The sequence below is a fragment of the Homalodisca vitripennis genome, chromosome 4, assembly GCF_021130785.1.
Source record: "Homalodisca vitripennis isolate AUS2020 chromosome 4, UT_GWSS_2.1, whole genome shotgun sequence".
Lineage (NCBI taxonomy): Eukaryota > Metazoa > Arthropoda > Insecta > Hemiptera > Cicadellidae > Homalodisca > Homalodisca vitripennis.
In genome coordinates, this window is record NC_060210.1 from 103,730,033 (window position 1) to 103,748,441 (window position 18,409).

An 18,409-nucleotide genomic window follows, 5' to 3' on the forward strand; every position below is an offset into this window, starting at 1 on the left:
CTCCTTCTTTGAATTCTTAAGTCAGCAAAGAAGAGTCCTCTCACATCCATCTTTGTGAACTCTTCAACTAGACAGGCATTCAGAGAGTCTAAAGGAGATCTTCACGCTTTCTTCTGTTTGAAAGAAGACTTCAGGAGAAAAAACTTCGAGCTTCATCAGACTCCATCTTCTTAAACTCTCGCCTCTTACAAGAAAAATTTCCAAAGAGTTTCCTGGGGCGATCTTCATAACCCTTGCATCCTGACAATTTTTTGTAGAATCATCTGCAACCAATTGGCCCCTGTATATAATGCAATGTGGGGCGGTGTGTTTGAATAACGATTCTGGGAGCGGTGCTGCATTTACAAGGTAGAGGATAACCGCTACACTACGTCGCGATGGTCGGAGCGGCATAGATATGGGGGGACAGGACGCCCCCTCAACACTACCACAAACTATGAGACACACTAATACTACACCAACACTAGTATGAGGACAAAGAAATTGGTGAAAATTCTACGAACACTGAATTATTGTTTCTGTAAACAATTTACATTTATGTAATAAAATGCAAATTTCTATTGTTTGTGCTGTTAATCGACTTAGGAGAATCTACATATAACACTATAAATAGTGCATATTATTGCCACTAATATTAGAATGTAAGTTGTGAATATAACCTATAAGTGTGAGTATAAAACTTTATAAACTATCGTCCAAAAAACAAAAAATTTTAAATGTTTAAAGAAAACTTTTCAAAAACAAAAAATACACATCAATCTGATACACATTGATGTATAATTTTACTCTACAAATTTGGTGGAACTGTATTTAAAGACACAGCTAAGGTACTATTTCTGGTGTGCCACAGAAAAGCATTGGGCAATTCAAGAATGTTCCCAAGGTGTATTTTGTTTCTATTGTAACTAATGCAAAAGCTTCAAAAGAATGAAAAATTCTATTTGTGCTATATATTTTTAATCCAATAGTTTAAATAAATCCAAAATGTACAATGATTTATCACGATTTCTTGTGACAATACACCAATAAATGTTATTGAAAATTGTTAAAAGTTTAAACAATGGATGACAATCTAATTCATGCAAGAGCTTCTTCGGGTTTCCATTATAAGAGCTTTTAAATAAGTGTGTAACAAACTCAAGACTTTAATTAAAAGACACCTAAGTTTCCACAGAAATAGTTAACAAAACAAATTTTCAATTTATTTGGTTTCCATGAAAGCAAACAAATATCATAGTTTGGAACACACATTTTATATTAAATTTAGTTGTGATACGAAAAAAATTATAGTAAAAATCAATGCGTGCCTGAATCTTGCAAAATGATTTAAATCCAAAAACAGAATAATATTAGTCATCATTATGGTTGTATAAGAACATCAAGCAATATCATTTATATATATATATATATATATAAAATTCACGTTGACTATACTATTAACATTTTATCATACCTTTCTTTATTATTTAATAACTTATAATTTTTGTTACCCAAAGTTTTGAACCCCCTAAAATTTGGTGCCCTGGCAGAAACCCAGTGTGCCCATTTATAGCCCGAGGACTGCATATGAGACAGAAACAATAAAATACAAATTAATTGAATCGTAAAGAGTAAGGGCTAGGTGGTGTAGTAGTAGCATGCTCGTACGGTAAGTAAATGATCCGGATTCGATTCCCGTCAAAGCAAATACTTTTTTACTTGATTCACTCTCTATTGAAATTATATATACTCATACGAGTGTTTGCATATTGTCTGTGTGATTTAAGTGAAGTGCCCTTCTGCCCTCTGAAAATTAACAAATGTTTTCCTAATATCTTTTTATTCAGTTGGATTTTTTCAGAGGCATAAGTGAACTATGCTTCACAGTTTGTGACTACTTGTGTGCACAAATGCACAGGGAAATGTTAGATAGGCTTACTGATTGTGAGTTCTAGAATTGCACCTTTAAAAGGTATCATTTAAGAAGTTGAACATCTGAGTTTAATACACTTGTATTATGATATTGAGTTTTTGATATTGGGCAATAGATTGTTTATATCAAAGTAAATAAAAATGTTATACAGTTGTTTGTTATTTTATTTTGTTATTACTTGTGTCACTCTAAAAGCTTCATAATTTCATTTTTTACATGTGCATTACATATAGTTTTGCTGAATCATTCTTAATTATTTTTTACTTATAAAAAATATATATGTGGTAATAGATATGTTGTGAATTATGAGTTAAGCTATAGTTCTCCTTCCTGTAAGTGCAGCGTCTGGAACCAGACGTCACAGACTTTACTCCTGTAATCCTGTCATGTTCGTTTGAAGAAATACAAACAAAGTCGGCGATGAAGAAACTCTAAATGACCTCTTTACATAGTTTTGAAATCAGTAGTAATAGTGCTATTTTGCACATGATAGGCAATGAGAATACTTCTTCTCTTAGATTACACTAGATTTTGTAGTCTAGGTGAATGTGAACTCAGCAGAAGAATACCTGTATATATATATATATATACACAGGGTGTTCTGAAAAAAGGTGCCCATAAGTCAGGGCGTGATTCCTCACATCAAAATAAGAAAAAGGTCTAATTAACATAGGTTCCGAAAATGAATTTCAGTTCCCCTGCTGCAACGAAAAGCCCTACGGGTATTTGTTGGCTGTTAATTAAGATGTAAAATTTAGCGTACTTTATGTAAAATGAACTGAAAAATTGAATAAAACCGTTTCCAGACCTGTAGCTACAGTAGCTTTTAAGATATGTGGACGAAAGTACGCGAAACTTGGTCCCGAAAAACAAGTTACATTTAGGTTTGTGAAGCAGATTTACTATGTTAAAATGTACAATAAAACACAAAATATTTTTTCACGGTACTTGTAGAAAATTTTAATTTCGAAGAGAAAGATGTAAAATAAGTCTATAATAGACAAACGCAAACTTTAAAAAAATAATCCTTAATTACATACAAAACGCATGAAAAAATAGACAAAATCTGTTAAGCTCTCTACAAATGTAATATTGAAATTTAAAACAGCTGTTTTATTAAAATATTTGATTTGAGAAACAAAATAATTTCTATTTAAAAACATATGTTTTAACAATGTAACATTGTTTATAATAATTTAAATAAACATTACAAGCAGCTATTTTTCCATTGCTCATTAAGTGCGTGTGTTGATCTGTACTTTAATAATACAAGTTAGTGCGAGTGCCGTTGAAGTTAATTTTTGATAGCTAATAATATCTTATTCATCATGGCAGGTAATATGAATATTACGTACACTAATGGTGAAATGGCAGACATGCATTTAATGTACGGTCTTGCACATTGCAACAGTCGTCAGGCTAGAACGACTATCAGGAACATTTTCCTCATAGACAGTTACCGACTCATAAAATGTTTTCTTCCATTCATAGAAGGCTCCTAAGCGAGACGGGAACCTTTAAATCTGGAAAGTTGGTAGAGATCAGGACGGCCACGTACAACGTTGTACAGCTGAATTGGAGGAGGGCGTGTTGGACGAAATAGAGAATCATCCTGGAAGAAGTACTAGAGAACTAGCCTTGGATTTCGGTGTTAGTAATTCAATTGTCTGGAAGATTTTACACGAGCAGCAGTTGCATTCTTATCACTATCAAAGGGTCCAGGCTCTTTTGCCTCGAGATTACTTTCCTCGTGTTCAGCTATGCCAATGGCTTATCCAAAGGTGCAGAAATCCACATTTTTTAAATTACATTATCTTTACTGATGAAGCAAAAATTTTCAAGAATGGCTATTCTTAACACCCACAATACTCACATGTGGGTAAATTGAAAATCCACATGCTATTTCAGAGAAACCGTCACCAATATCAGTTTTCTATAAACGTATGGGGGGTGCTATTCTGGGTGATAAAATTTTTATTAGTTTTTTACCTGATACGCTCAATGGTGAAAATTATTTACATTTCTTGACGACTAATCTGAATGAGTTACTCGAAGATGTGCCACTATACACACGCAACAACATGTGGTTCATGCAGGATGGAGCTCCAGATCATTACACATTACAAGTAAGAGAATTTTTAAATGAAGCATATCCAAAACAGATGGATTGGTCGAGGAGGCCCCAGTAGCATGGCCTGCAAGGTCACCTGACCTCAATCCTCTAGACTTTTTCTTATGGGGTACATTTAAAGACGCTTGTCTGACGACTCGCCTGTGGATAAACCATAGAAGAGTTGCGAATAAGGATTGTTAACGGGATTCAAGAGGATACGTGAGACACCTGGGATCTTCGAAAGAGTTCGGCAGTCTATGAGTAAGACGGCTGGATGCTTGTATTTTGAATGAGGGGAAACCATTTTGAACATCTACTGTGACGTGGTTAGTTTTTTAGGACAAGTGTAACTTTTATGTTGAATGATAATTCAGATAACTTTTTTTATGTATGATAATGTATGATTGTTAAAAATAATTACTTGATAAAAAATAATAGTAACTCATTAATTTGTTTTAATAAAACAGCTGTTTTAATTTCAATATTACATTTGTAGAGAGCTTAACAGATTTTGTCATATTTTTTCATGCGTTTTGTATGTAATTAAGGATTATTTTTTTTTAAAGTTTGCGTTTGCGTTTGTCTATTATAGACTTATTTTACATCTTTCTCTTCGAAATTAAATTTTTCTACAAGTACCGTGAAAAAATATTTTGTGTTTATCTGTACATTTAACATAGTAAATCTGCTTCAAACCTAAATGTAACTTGTTTTTCGGGACCAAGTTTCGCGTATTTCGTCACATATCTTAAAAATTACTGTAGCTACAGGTCTGGAAACGGTTTTATTCAATTTTTCAGTTCATTTTACATAAAAGTACGCTAAATTTTACATCTTTACATTAACAGCCAACAAATACCCGTAGGCTTCGTTGCAGCAGGGGAACTGAAATTCAGACGAAATCTTTCACCCTGTATAACTTAGTAACTAAGCATTTTCGGACCTATGTTAATTAGACCTTTTTTTTTTATTTTGATGTGAGGAATCACGCCCTGACTTATGGGCACCTTTTTTTCAGAACACCACCTGTATATATATATATATGTGTGTGTGTGTGTGTATATATATATATATATATATATATTCATGGTAAAGCGTGATTTGTGACAAGGTGCGTTATCTTGCTGAAACAAAAAGTTGTCACCCAGCTTGGCTTGTACAGATGGCAGCATAACCTCCTCCATAGTATTACAATATTTTTCACTGTTCATAGAACCCTCAACAAAGTGCAATTCACCAGGACCCTCTGAAGTTATACAGCCCCAGATCATAAGAGCCTCGCCAAATATTGTAATACTATGGAGGAGGTTATGCTGCCATCTGTACAAGCCAAGCTGGGTGACAACTTTTTGTTTCAGCAAGATAACGCACCTTGTCACAAATCACGCTTTACCATGAACTGGTTTAGTCAACAGGACATTGAAATTTTGCAATGGCCATCTAGGAGTCCGGATCTCAAATTACGTTCAAGTACTCATTAGAGAATACTACTCTCCTCCAAGCTTCTTTGAGCCAATGCTTACGGTTTTTACACCGAATACGGTGTCTGTTCTTAGCAAAGTCATTCAGTAGGGGTTTGGGAACGGCAAAATAAGAATTCATCCCTGCCTCTCTTAGCCGAGAAGAGACTATTGACACACAAACATTAATATTGGGATCTACTTGATCAATTTAGCCAATAGATCAGGTGCACTGTCATTACAGTTCTTCTTACTCAAGTTTACTAACTTTTGGTCAATCTTGGGCGTGGTCTTTCTAGGCCTACCAGAGCGTGGAGCTTCAATCATGGTGCCGCTTTCCTTAAAATGCTTCACTGTGTTCTCTACACAAGTTTTTGATACACTTAAACCAGTTCCAATTGATCTGTACGACTTACCAGTCTTAAAAATTCCAACTATTTGCCATTACATTTCCACTGACACAGAATGTTTTCCCATTAATTCACAACAACACAAGTTATTATGCTGTAGATGAAGGTTATATTGGTCACTGTTAAATTACATGAAAAACATAAAACCAATATTTAAGACTTTTATTGTTTTGTGAGGCCTTTCGATAGCGAGGCTATCTTCTTCAGACACATCACAAAAATGAGAATATTGTCTTAAATATTGGTTTTATGTTTTTCATGCAATTTACAAGTTATTATGAAACACAAACACAGGTTATGTTATGAATGATGACAGCAGAAAGAAACAAGAGAAGAAGAAATGCGCGCGCGCAGCTCTTTCCGTATCAGCAACATCTGTTGAACACAGCTGTGCAATCCGCTTCCGTCTAGCGACAGTACTAGGCAAGAAATGTCACCTCAAACTTGAGGTTTCGCAGCCAAAGTTTTGGAAAAATCTAAAGAAACTTCAGCGAATTTACATTTAGGGTACAAATTTTTTCGCCATCTCACAAGTATTATTCTAATGTTCCATAGTTAATGATAAACTTATAAAAAATTATCAGCTTAATATCTGTCATGGTTTAGGGGAAATAAACATTTTTGTGTTAAAAAACATTGTTTTTTCAAGTTTTTTTTTAAACAGAATAAAAATATTGTGGGAAAACTATGAGCCACAGTGTTGGAAATTGTACTCAAAAGTTTGGTATTGTCCATAGTATAATGCAAAACACATGTGAAAAGATCACAAACAGTTAGTTTAAGGACAATGTTATTAGATCTTCATGTTTATAGGGGTGTCCCTAAACTTTTTGGCGACACCTGTATATATATATATATATATATATATAGTAATAGTACTCATAACTTTAAACAAAAAAAGTCATAAACATAGCTCAAGAAATGTACCATTTAGCTGCTTTTTGTATTTCTTCTACAAAACTTATTACCTCTAAAACTAGTTAAGCTAAAGAAACAAAGTTCGGCACATAGGTTTGAATACATGAAAGGAAATTATTTTTTTTTAATTAATTTCTTCAATTTTAAGAAAATAGTGCCTACTGAAAATGTTTGAAGTCAAATAACAAAAAAACCAGTATAATTACTATCAATGTAGAAGCAAGCATGACCACTTTAAAGATATGCTTGCATAAGCCGGGAGCGCCAAACATCATAGCTGAGAGGCATCAGCTGTTTGTTGCTCCCAACTTGTGCAAGCATACATTTAAAGTGGTCATGTTCGCTTATGCATAGACAGATTTTGTTGAAACATGTACCACTGGAAGTGTAATAAAAATCGTAAAATGGTTTATATCTAGTAAACTTTCTAAAACTATACTTTATGTTTTATTTCACTTTAAAAATTGTTAACAAACGCCATTTTGTGAATATTAAATAAAATAATAATTCTTTTAAATATTCTTCCTGTTTATTCAAACCTGTGTGCTAATTTTGGTTTCTTTAGCTTAACTAGTTTGAGATAATTTTTGTAATAAAAAATACGAAATGGCAGCTAGCGGCTAAACAAGACATTTCTCGAGTAATGTCTATATGAAATTTTTTGTTTTAAATTAATACTATCACCAACAGAAGTTTGTGATACATACTTATGTAGATTATTCCCAAAATGCAATCTGGTTTGCAACTTTGTCATTAGTGCTAATTTCCCTCTTTATTCCATTGATCACAGTGTTCTCTTGGTTAATAAATTTGATGATCGTATGGCCATATCGTCCTCATTATACTGGATGGTAGACATTTAAGAACAGAAGTAGGATATGACTTTTTATCTTCAGTAATGAAATATTTTATACTCGTAGTAGTTTTATTCTCCCTGAATTGAGTTTTTAACTTGTGTACTTGAAAAATGCTCAGTTAAAAGATTGCCAAAAATTCACAATACTTATTCATGTACACAATATCTCATCAAAGTGGGATTTCCATAACAATTTATCACCCAATCAGTTAATAATTTTGACAGTGAATAAAATTAGGTTATAGATGGTAACATATTATGTTGCAAAAGAATAACATTTTGTTTATGCCTGAAAATGAAGGTAAAGTCCTTGATGTAAAAGAGAAAGTTTACTGTCTAGGAGAGAGTGCATATGACCAGTGTTTCTTCAAGGCAAAACACAAAGTGGTCAACAAGTTCATAACATTAACTGATATATCACATACGTTTCAGTAACATTGAAACATTAAAAATTTAATGATTAAGTTGAGCTTAACCCAATGGTGCCTTAAATAGTTATGCACTAGATTTATCAATACATATTAAATTAAGAATGCCAAAAAGAGGGTTTGCTGAAACATTTACAAATATTTCCTTTTTAATGCAATTCAAATCCCTGATATAATTTTTGTAACAGACTTGAATATGCTTTCCTTTTTACAAATAATTTAATAGGCAAGTTTATTTTAAGTAAAAATAAATATGATATCAGTATTTTATTTATATTTTAAAAGCTCATTATTATTTGTGTAATTCAAAATTACATTTATAACTTACCTGGTGTTGCAGCAGTGTATCTGTTATGTAGTTGTATTTTTTATACTTGTTCTATACTTACATTATATCTAACATTAAAAAATTATAAATTTACGACATTTATATTCCAATTTTGATTTTTTTCACATAATTTCATAAAAAGCAAAAGATTAGGGTACAAAAGTGCTAATTTACACGTGTCAGTCATAAAAATGCCAAATCTAATAATTGCCAAAATGATGAAGTACTGATTGTAAAAATGTTACCACAGAAATCTCAAATAAATATTTGTTGTATACACTTTTTAATCTGGTTTTACACACAAATTTTTGTATTATGGCGCAACTTATAATTAAAGGAAAAACTTCATATTTGTGTTACAATGGGTATACTAATATCAAACATTCATAATCGGCTGCAAGTAAATACTGGATGTGCAAATTCCATAATGGTTATGCTCGCCTAACCTCCACTCTTGATGGTTGAGGAAACATTGTTGTGAAAAAAGGCGGTGATGTGGAATCCCACAATTATGCTCCAAATGCATAGGAAGTTCAAGCTCTTTTTTACTAACAAGCATGAAGAGGCATGCATCCGAACACCCGGAAGAGCCTTCCAGCAGAATTATGAGATGTTTGCAAGATGCTTTGAAAGCAGTTCTAGCTCAACTTACCAAAAGAGAAAACATTCAGAAACGAATTCAGCTTGAGCGCTTGAAAGATTTACCTTCAAATCCAACCTCAATCAAAGACTTAGAAGAAATTCCAGACATGTATCGAATAACTAACAATGGAGAAAGTTTTTTGCTGTATGATTCGTACGACGATGATAATTAAACTCTTGACGGTCGGATGTTTTCATAAACTAAAAATTCAAGACAACTTTTCCGATCAGAGACATGGTATGTTGACGGCACCTTCACTGTCTGTACAAGGTGAAACTATCATTGCGTACAGTTGCTAACGGGAAAGAAACATCCAAGTATTTATGCTTTCATAGTTGAAGTACAATGAGAACAACAAGATATTGAAACAATGTTAAGCCAAATCGCCTTGGAACAGTGAGTACGAAGAATGCCAAGTAGCCATTACCAAGCAGTGGATCGTAGAATTTTCTATATGGTAGCAAGTTACGAAGTTTATAAAGAAGATGGCACTGTACTTAAATATTTCAAAACTGTAAGTTCTCCATGTTTATACAAAAAATTTATATAAAATCAAAATAATGTCATTGTATGTTTTTGGTACCTAAATTTTGGCATATTTTATTATTGGCATTTTAATTGAGGCATTTAAGGCTTGTGACACTTGCTGTCTTAGGCACTTTTGTAGTATAACAAAAGCAAAAATGGCCACACACAGATTGTAAATTCCTTATAGAGTTTGTATTCTACACAATTATGAGTTATTGAAAAGAGAGTGGCACAGTTTCGGCACCCATCAAAACCAACTCTAATTCCATAAGGAAAAACAGAGGATATGGTATTGAATGCAATCATGAACAATGCGGGTTTATTTTTCTGGTCCTCTAATTTTAGGACAAATTTTGGAATTTATAGGGAGTTCTCAGTTGAAACAAGTTTTATCTTTGCTTCTGGCAGAATAAATAACTATGAAAATATTCTAATAAAATATTAGGTGAAGTTTCCCTTAGCACGTGTTCTACAATTTAAAACTGAGTGTTTGGATTAATATGCTCAAAAATATTGAACAATTCTGCCATTCAGTTTAGGTAAAAAAATTTTATATTTCTTTTTCAAACAACGTTCTGTTGCCTCTTCCGTGTCATGAAATAAATTTGGACATGGCAGCAAATTTTTCAATACGTCATCACCTACCATTTTATGTCAAAATGTCATTTTATGCAAAAGAATTTTATGTCATATTTGATTTACTAAATGTTTAAAAAAAGAGTATCTACAATAATAATTTAATACTTTAGAAACATATTCGGTTATTATGTATATCACTGAATAAAAGCTGTTTTAGAATGCAACTGAAGTAAAACTGATTTTAGTCCAGAGCTCAGCCATTGGCACTGTACTGCTAAAACAAACAACCCGAGTATTCTAATTTCCCTTAAAAAAGATATTTATCTTCAGTCACACTACTTTTGGTAGAGATTGAAATGGGGGAGTGGTATATTGAAATGGCTAAAAATATTACTTTTTCTGTGATTATGTTTTTTAGGTTAACAATCATGAAATAAACCGTCAGATCTTTAAACAAATGTACCAGCATTACCTAACCCATAAAGTGGCGATTTGCAGTCTCAAAATCTCTCTAATTGTCTAATACAGTCTAAAAAAATTATAGTTTCATATTTTTTTAACCTTCTTAATATCCTTCTATTTCGATACCCCCCAAAATTAGCGCAGTTGTGACATTTCTTTCTTTAGAAAACCCTATCAATATAAAAAAAACCAGGTAGTATGGTTATAAACAATACGTCCTGCTTTTAGGTGACCGCTTACATCTTCAAAAATAGCATCATGTTAAAAAATTCTTTTGATTTTCGAAGACCCAAAGATGGACCATGAAAAATATTGCAGCACACACGTAACGCTATGGCCCTATGAACTACTGTTAGATTTAGTTGTATGTTGAGTGTTATCCATAGTGTCACTGGCTCACTGTTGCTTCTATCCGCTCAGCTGCACTGGCGCTCCTACCCCTTGATTTCCTATTTATACTTTATGAATAGTTAATTTATTTTTAATGTAGTTAATTTTGTTAGAATACATTAAATATTTTTCTGTTATAGTGATAATTTCTTATATATGTCTGTTAGTATATCTTACTAATAAAGTACTGAATTAGTGAAAGGTATTAATTTCAATTATTTCACAAAATTTACTTTTAATATCATTCTAAAAATTTGGGTTCAAATCAGTTATAATTTTAAAGAGGAAAATTCTAAAATAATAGTCTCAAATAATACTTTTATCTATCAATATACACTTTAATAGTATGAATTACTTTTATTTTTCTATTTATATGTCAAAATAAATCCAATTTGAGTTCTTTTATTTGTATTACAAGCAATAAAGTACTAATTTATAATGTGCGTTTTTTCAATGTATAAATACGTGGTATTCACAGTTTATACGAATATTTAATGTCCTCCTTTTCAATCCCAAAGTCCCCCTTTAAGGAATTTCCGTCTGACCACCCTGGGCCCACGTCTTTCAGAATTGTAACAAAGAATATTGAGTTTATGTGCACAACTACAGATTGAGATTATTTATTGACACCTGAGTAACTAAAATTGATTCATAAATAATAGAGTTCTGTTTACAAAAAATAGCACATCAAATACTGTTACAGCTTTAAATTCTATATACTTTTTTTAGTTTGAAAGATAGATTTTTTATCTTCAAATTGACAAGAAACCTGATTATACTAGGAAGTTTAAACAATGTCCGGAGAATTTGCAGCATTGCCAAATATTCTGCAGTATTTTAGTCTAACCAAATCCAAGTTGTGAAGGATACATTTTACAAAAACTGTTTTTTCTCACAAAAGGGCTAAAACGGTGTTGAATCTTTGTTGGAGCAGATAGTATTAAAATACACTGGTGTAACTAAAAAGGATACTGTTCTTGTTTGTCATACTAGATCACTGAAGGACAGAATCCTAGAATACAGAAATCCTACTTTTATATTGTGTGTGTGTGTGTGTGTGTTTGCAAGATATCTAGATTTAAAATTTAACTATCAAGACATGTTTACTTATATAATAATTTTCTATAGTTGACTTTCAAGTTAGAAGATACAATTGAAATGTAGAATGACGATAAATGAAGGAAAGTAGATAAAAACACCATCAACTGAGAAATGATAAAACAAAATATTACCTTAATTTATTATGAATGTTGACAATAACTTTACACAGGATAATACCCAGACTGAGATATCAGGTATAGTCGCACAATGATTATAACAAAACAATAATAAACCTAACATTTGGTGGCATTGGTTATCAAAGCTACGTGTATCAAAGCTAGAATATACAGAATTAAAATCAACAAAATCGTCAACTCTGAATACCTCGTACTATCACAGGCACCTAAAATTTACAATATTTATCGATCAATAATTAAGGTATAAAATAGAAAGTAAAACAAATATAATTTATTGTACAGTGATGTCATAATCATTAAAAACCTCCTTACAGCCTAATAAGTCCGTCAATTTACATTCTTCATGCCCTAGGCTTACAAAAGGCTTTCTTTGTATAAATATTTATCTAGCTTTGTTAAAAAAATCTCTCGTAAAAATGCGTTGAAAGACAATTCCAAAAAAAAGAAAAAATTATCATTTCGTATATCATAGTGGCTTAAGAAATATACTAGGAGTGGACATCAATTTAAATAAAACTATTAATATTTATAAACAATGCGTGTCTATATATATATTAGGTATATATAAAAAGAAACAGTATCAGTGGGCACCATTGAACAAAGGCAATAAAGAATATAACAATGATAGTACAATAGTTTACAAGTGAGGCTGTACACTCGTCACTCAGTACTACATTCTGTTCCAGCCTGCAACAGAACAAAATTATATTATTAAAAAAGTATTAACTATATATTTTAAGTTTACACCTGTATTTAATTGTATTCTAATTTCCTTTTGTGGAAAGTAGTTGATTGCAAACATATTTATTATCAATACAGCTCAGAAAGTCCAGAGTTCAGAATTCAGGATAATATGTCAAACTTTAAGAATACTGAATATTTAATTTGTCTAAAAGTTCTGCACTTGGGGTGTTGTTACATTACTGAAGCTATCAATTTGCTTAAAATAGATCATGGAACTCTTTAGTTTATACATATAATACCATTTTGTTAAACAGGAATATTTAAAAAATATTTTATCAGTGCAAGCTTGGTCTTTGAGAAGATAATAGCCTAATATAACTAAATTATTATTTTATGATCATATACAAGAAAATTTTTTTTACATTAGTTAATGTGTTTGAGAATTTAAACTATTGAATATTTATTCAGATAGCAAATTAAGTGAGAGTTTAGTTTCGTAAAGAACATGTTAGTAGAAAAGAATTTTTACTGAGATTCTGTTTTGCCAACTACAATTTATATTACGACATTGCTTGCTTGTAATATTTTATTCACTTGTTAAAGAACTACCAGACAGAGAACCATGCTGCCAGTATGCTATATTACGACATTGCTTGCTTGTAATATTTTATTCACTTGTTAAAGAACTACCAGACAGAGAACCATGCTGCCAGTATGCTATATTACGACATTGCTTGCTTGTAATATTTTATTCACTTGTTAAAGAACTACCAGACAGAGAACCATGCTGCCAGTATGCTATATTACGACATTGCTTGCTTGTAATATTTTATTCACTTGTTAAAGAACTACCAGACAGAGAATCATGCTGCCAGTATGCTATATTACGACATTGCTTGCTTGTAATATTTTATTCACTTGTTAAAGAAAAGTAAAATATAAATGTATACTTGTATTATGACTAATTCAATTTTTAAACAATTTGCCAGAGCAAATTTTGTTGGATAGTTATTACTGATGATTTGAGCAATGGACTGAAAGCAAATGCAATATACTGTGATAAAGTATGAATAGTTAAAATCGCAAAATCATGGACCATTTTCAGAGATAATAATTGTTTAGCTTCACATACAACCAACAGTCAGACGTCTAATTAATGAATATATTAGGCTATAAAGATAAGGAGACTTAAGATCTTAATTTCTGCTAAATAGTTTATATATATCATTAGCTAATGCTGATAGAACTTTAATTTACTTGTTGGTTTCAATAGGAGTATCAATCTAAAAAAATGAAGAGTGATAGAGTTCTGTGATATTTTTACCTTCTCATTACATGCCTATTTTGACCATTAACCTCTGACGTTTGATTCTTAGTGGTACTTTTTTTATGGATTTAATGAAAAACTAGGTTGCATGCTTATAGAATATATACTGAGACTATCAGCGACCAGCAAGACTTAAGTAAGTTTGGAGATCTAATGAGATGAACTCTTCCTGTATTACACCACAATTTTGTACACGAGTTTTGACTTGAGAAAAAGTAAAGAATAAATTAATCGTCAACATTTAAACATTTTTAGCTCATTTCCACATTTTAACTGAATACAAGTGAAAGAAATTTGATTCACATTTCCAAATATTATAATTTTAAACTATACAAATTTTATTTGTTTTATTTTGTAAAACAAAACCTAACTACTGCTTTTTAATCTTAAATTAATATAAAATTTAGCATTGAAATAATCTTTCATTCATAGTTCCGCTTTCAGCAATAACAGAGCCTCTCTCTTGGCTTATCGTCTTGTTAGGGAGCCTGGGGCTGGAGTAACAAACCCCTAGGGTAGCCACCAACTAATTTTGCTATCAAAAGGCTTTACAAAATAAAAAAGGTATAAATGTTAGTTCTTGCGTTTTTCAATGTAGATATTGAGTTAAGAATAACCAATACAAGCTTCAATATTTATGCTTTTACCATACAAAATTATTGGATGTGTTTTTCTACTTTCTGGAACTAATGTTTTACTGCCCTATTGTTACGTTGTTTTCACAGTTATATGTACAAGACATTGCTATTTGAATATAACAATACAAACAAACATTTCTTGTATAAAAGGAGTTTTCATTTGAATTTAGTTTATCTCATACGCTTTTTCAAATACCTTAAAACACTAGAAAATTCAATAAAGTTTGTGATGATATATAATATATAACAGTGTTGTTGTTTTATAGTTGTTGTAGTTATGTGAAAGTCTTCTCTTGTGTCATGGTAATTAAACAGGGAGAGGGTTAAGTAATACACTGAGCTTACTGTACAATATTAATATCACCACTGATTGCACCGCATCGACTACAATACGATTTTAAATATTAACCAAGCCAAGTTTTAATAACATAAATCAGAATAGCGATAATGAACTTGATAAGCTATGAAATTAAAACTTTAACAACCATAACTCCATATGACAAAAACCCCTTAAGAGTTCTTTGATGGTCACCCTGTACATAACCTATCTAAAAATTGTTAAAAATGTATTTGACATGTTACAAATCTCAAACTATTCCTTCTACACACAGAGTAAGACAGTTCCAAATGGTGTGTCATGGTACCAAGGGCACCACAATGGATGTCTAACTAAACAGATTGAAAAATATCATAATTTTATTAAATTATATTTTAATTACAAGAAAAAATTAAAGCTTAACATTATATTAATTTAAATTAAATGTATACATCACTACTTGTGATGTAATATGTATTTTTTAATGACTATCCTATTGGCTAACATGAAGGATAACACTAAAAGTAACCTGATATGTTTAAGCACCCAAAGGGTCAGCACAGTTTTGGCACTTTCATTGCAACTTGATAATGATAAAAAATTATAAATTGAGTTTATGATTGGTCTGGCTTTGTTGCGATATATTATAACTCACTATTATGAAGAAGAATGCTAGCTAACATAATACAGGCAATACATAGAAGGTCAAGATGTTTTACAAAAAAATTGGAGATGTGTAAATAAATATTTCTAACTTATATAATTATGGACATATATTGAAAACTTGGTATATTGTGTGGATATTGAACTTATCTTTACATATTTTTATCATATTTACCAATACTTAAATTTTACACATAAAAAATTGCATTTTTATTTAAGAATACAAGTACTCGTAACATATTCTGATTTTGGTGGCACCATGATGAACTTGGACTGACTGTCAAACACTTGGTAAGTTGAACCCTCCAAATCACCAAATTTCTCCGCTGACAAAATCAGTGATATTTGATGATGGGTTGTTCCTAGTTCACTTGCAGCTACTTAGGAAATCTTAACAAATTTCAAGTTCACAGCTTTATAAAATACAATACTGAAAAATAAAAATATACTAATGAATGAACACCAAGATTTTAGTTTCCTTCATATAACACAACTAAAAACATTTTCAATGAAAACAGATATATTGTATAAATAATTTTAGAATTATAACTTGAAAACATGTAAACTACTTTGTTACGAATACTTAACATGGTGACATTGGTTTTAATAATTTTTAATACTCCATATTAATTGTGGCACTCAAAATGGTTCATATGATAAAAATATAACTTAACCACTACTTATACTAAGTAAGAAAACAATTGAAAGGATACTCGCCGTCTTACCACTCAATGAATTGTCTTGATCACACTTATTCACATCGACTATCGTGGCTGGAGGTTCAAACTCTTCCCTAATGCTTACTGTCCCGCACTCTGACTCTTCAGTAGGCTGCATCATGGATCTGCGTCTCCTACTAACAATCTATTTATAGAATTTTTACACATAATTTTATTATTAGACAAATTTAAACTTTGATTGAACAAAGTGTAAAAGTGGCAAAATTAGGTTGTTCGTTGTAACTTACTTGATTTTCATGTCCATCCTCCTGTTCTTAATCATCCTGTTGGTCTGACTTTCGACATAGTCTGCTACTACGGCAGAGTGGGGTGCTTCTCTCACTGGTGGAGATGGATTTTCTTCCGGACAGCTCTCTCCTTCTTCCGTGTTTTCTTCTACTTCTGGCTCCTGTGTCTACAATAAACAAAACAGTATTAGCTTTGTTTTTATACATCCATACAGCATGAAGCATACCAACCATGCAGTATGTATAGTGATCATAACAACTATATTTTGACATTTTTTCTTTCCCTTTTCCTAATTATACTCTATTTTGACATTTTTTCTTTCCCTTTTCCTAATTATACTCCAGCGAATTACAAAATTACTTTCAACTTTTTGAAAAATGCACTGAACTGGTCCAATATGGATGGTGAGAATGAGTTTTAAGAAATGTATGAATGTAAACGTGGGTAGTGTGAAACATTTTTAACCCTTTCTGTGTCATTAAATTTATTCACTTTAAGTATTTGTATACAAACGTGTAGTCATTGCAATGCTTATATTTGCATGAAAAATTTAAAGTCTAATTACTTATTTCATTCTTGAGATGTCTTGTGGGTTGACAGACAGACAGAAGAGAAAATATGCAGCCTACTGAGTGGTAAGTTTCAGTAACTCTTACTCAATTCCTATGGATTATTTTACATAGCTGTTTCAAACCTTTTGAGGCTGATGGTTATAGCAGGACTTATGACAAAACTTAAGATCATTGTGGACAGCTGTAATTCACCTGTTGACCTTTTTTTACTGGTTTATTACTAATCCAATGCCATACAACTTGATCTGTGTCTTATGAAACATACAAGCTTCATAAATCATGAAAAATATTGAAATTTTGCAGCTTGGAAGATTTGTGAATTTATTATAGTATTATGAATTTCACGCATAGATTATAAGGCCATTTGGGATCTAAGGGATGGGCTGCCCTTGTTGGGATGATCTCCAATAGACTTGGAGATTGGAGGTTGGATATTCTACTTTTCAGCCAGTTGGCTGTGCAGGACCTCTGTGACCCTCGGATACAATCCTCTGTCCTGGAGAGTATCCAGGGTGGCGTTTATACCAAAGCAGAGGATGTATAGCCTGAAAGTCCTTTAGGTTGGTATGTCTGTCCTCCTCAAAACCATGGAGAAAATGATGCTAAGTTTGTTTGGGAGGGATCTCTCTTGGAGCCCTCTTTACATCCAAAACAGCATGCTTACACTACAGGAAAATCATGCGACTCTACTCTGCATCAAATGGTATGCAGGCTTGAGATGGAGCTAGCGAAAGAAGTAGGCATAGGTGTCTTTCTGGACATTGAAGGAGCTTTTGACAATATAGGCACTCAGATAATTGTCAATGTGGTCTCGAGACATGGTATTGATGATCAATTAAGTGCAATGATAAGGGCAAGTTCAACTCAACAGTCAAGGAACTCACTAATGCTGCTCTGAACATGGTGGGATGAGCCTTAGCATCAACCCCAAGGCTGCCTTTACAAGAATGCGTCAGTTGTGAGGGTATTAGTCCAT

At 32.0% G+C, this 18,409-nt stretch overlaps 1 protein-coding gene across 5 annotated transcripts in view; it reads right to left on the minus strand.

Moving 5' to 3' along the window:
• Positions 1-12,233: 12,233 nt before the first annotated feature.
• Positions 12,234-18,409, minus strand: part of LOC124359859 (probable ubiquitin carboxyl-terminal hydrolase FAF-X) — a 151,008-nt gene continuing 144,832 nt past the window's right edge. For 2 of the 5 annotated variants that reach the window (XM_046812952.1, XM_046812953.1), the window contains exons 47-49: positions 16,861-17,027; positions 16,611-16,749; positions 12,234-12,952 (exon numbers count right to left, since the gene is read on the minus strand). In XM_046812952.1, coding sequence (XP_046668908.1) covers positions 12,926-12,952; positions 16,611-16,749; positions 16,861-17,027 — 333 coding nt within the window. In that variant the 3' untranslated portion in view covers positions 12,234-12,925. The remainder of the gene's footprint in view (positions 12,953-16,610; positions 16,750-16,860; positions 17,028-18,409) is intronic. The other 3 variants (XM_046812956.1, XM_046812954.1, XM_046812955.1) reach the window with 3 other exon arrangements.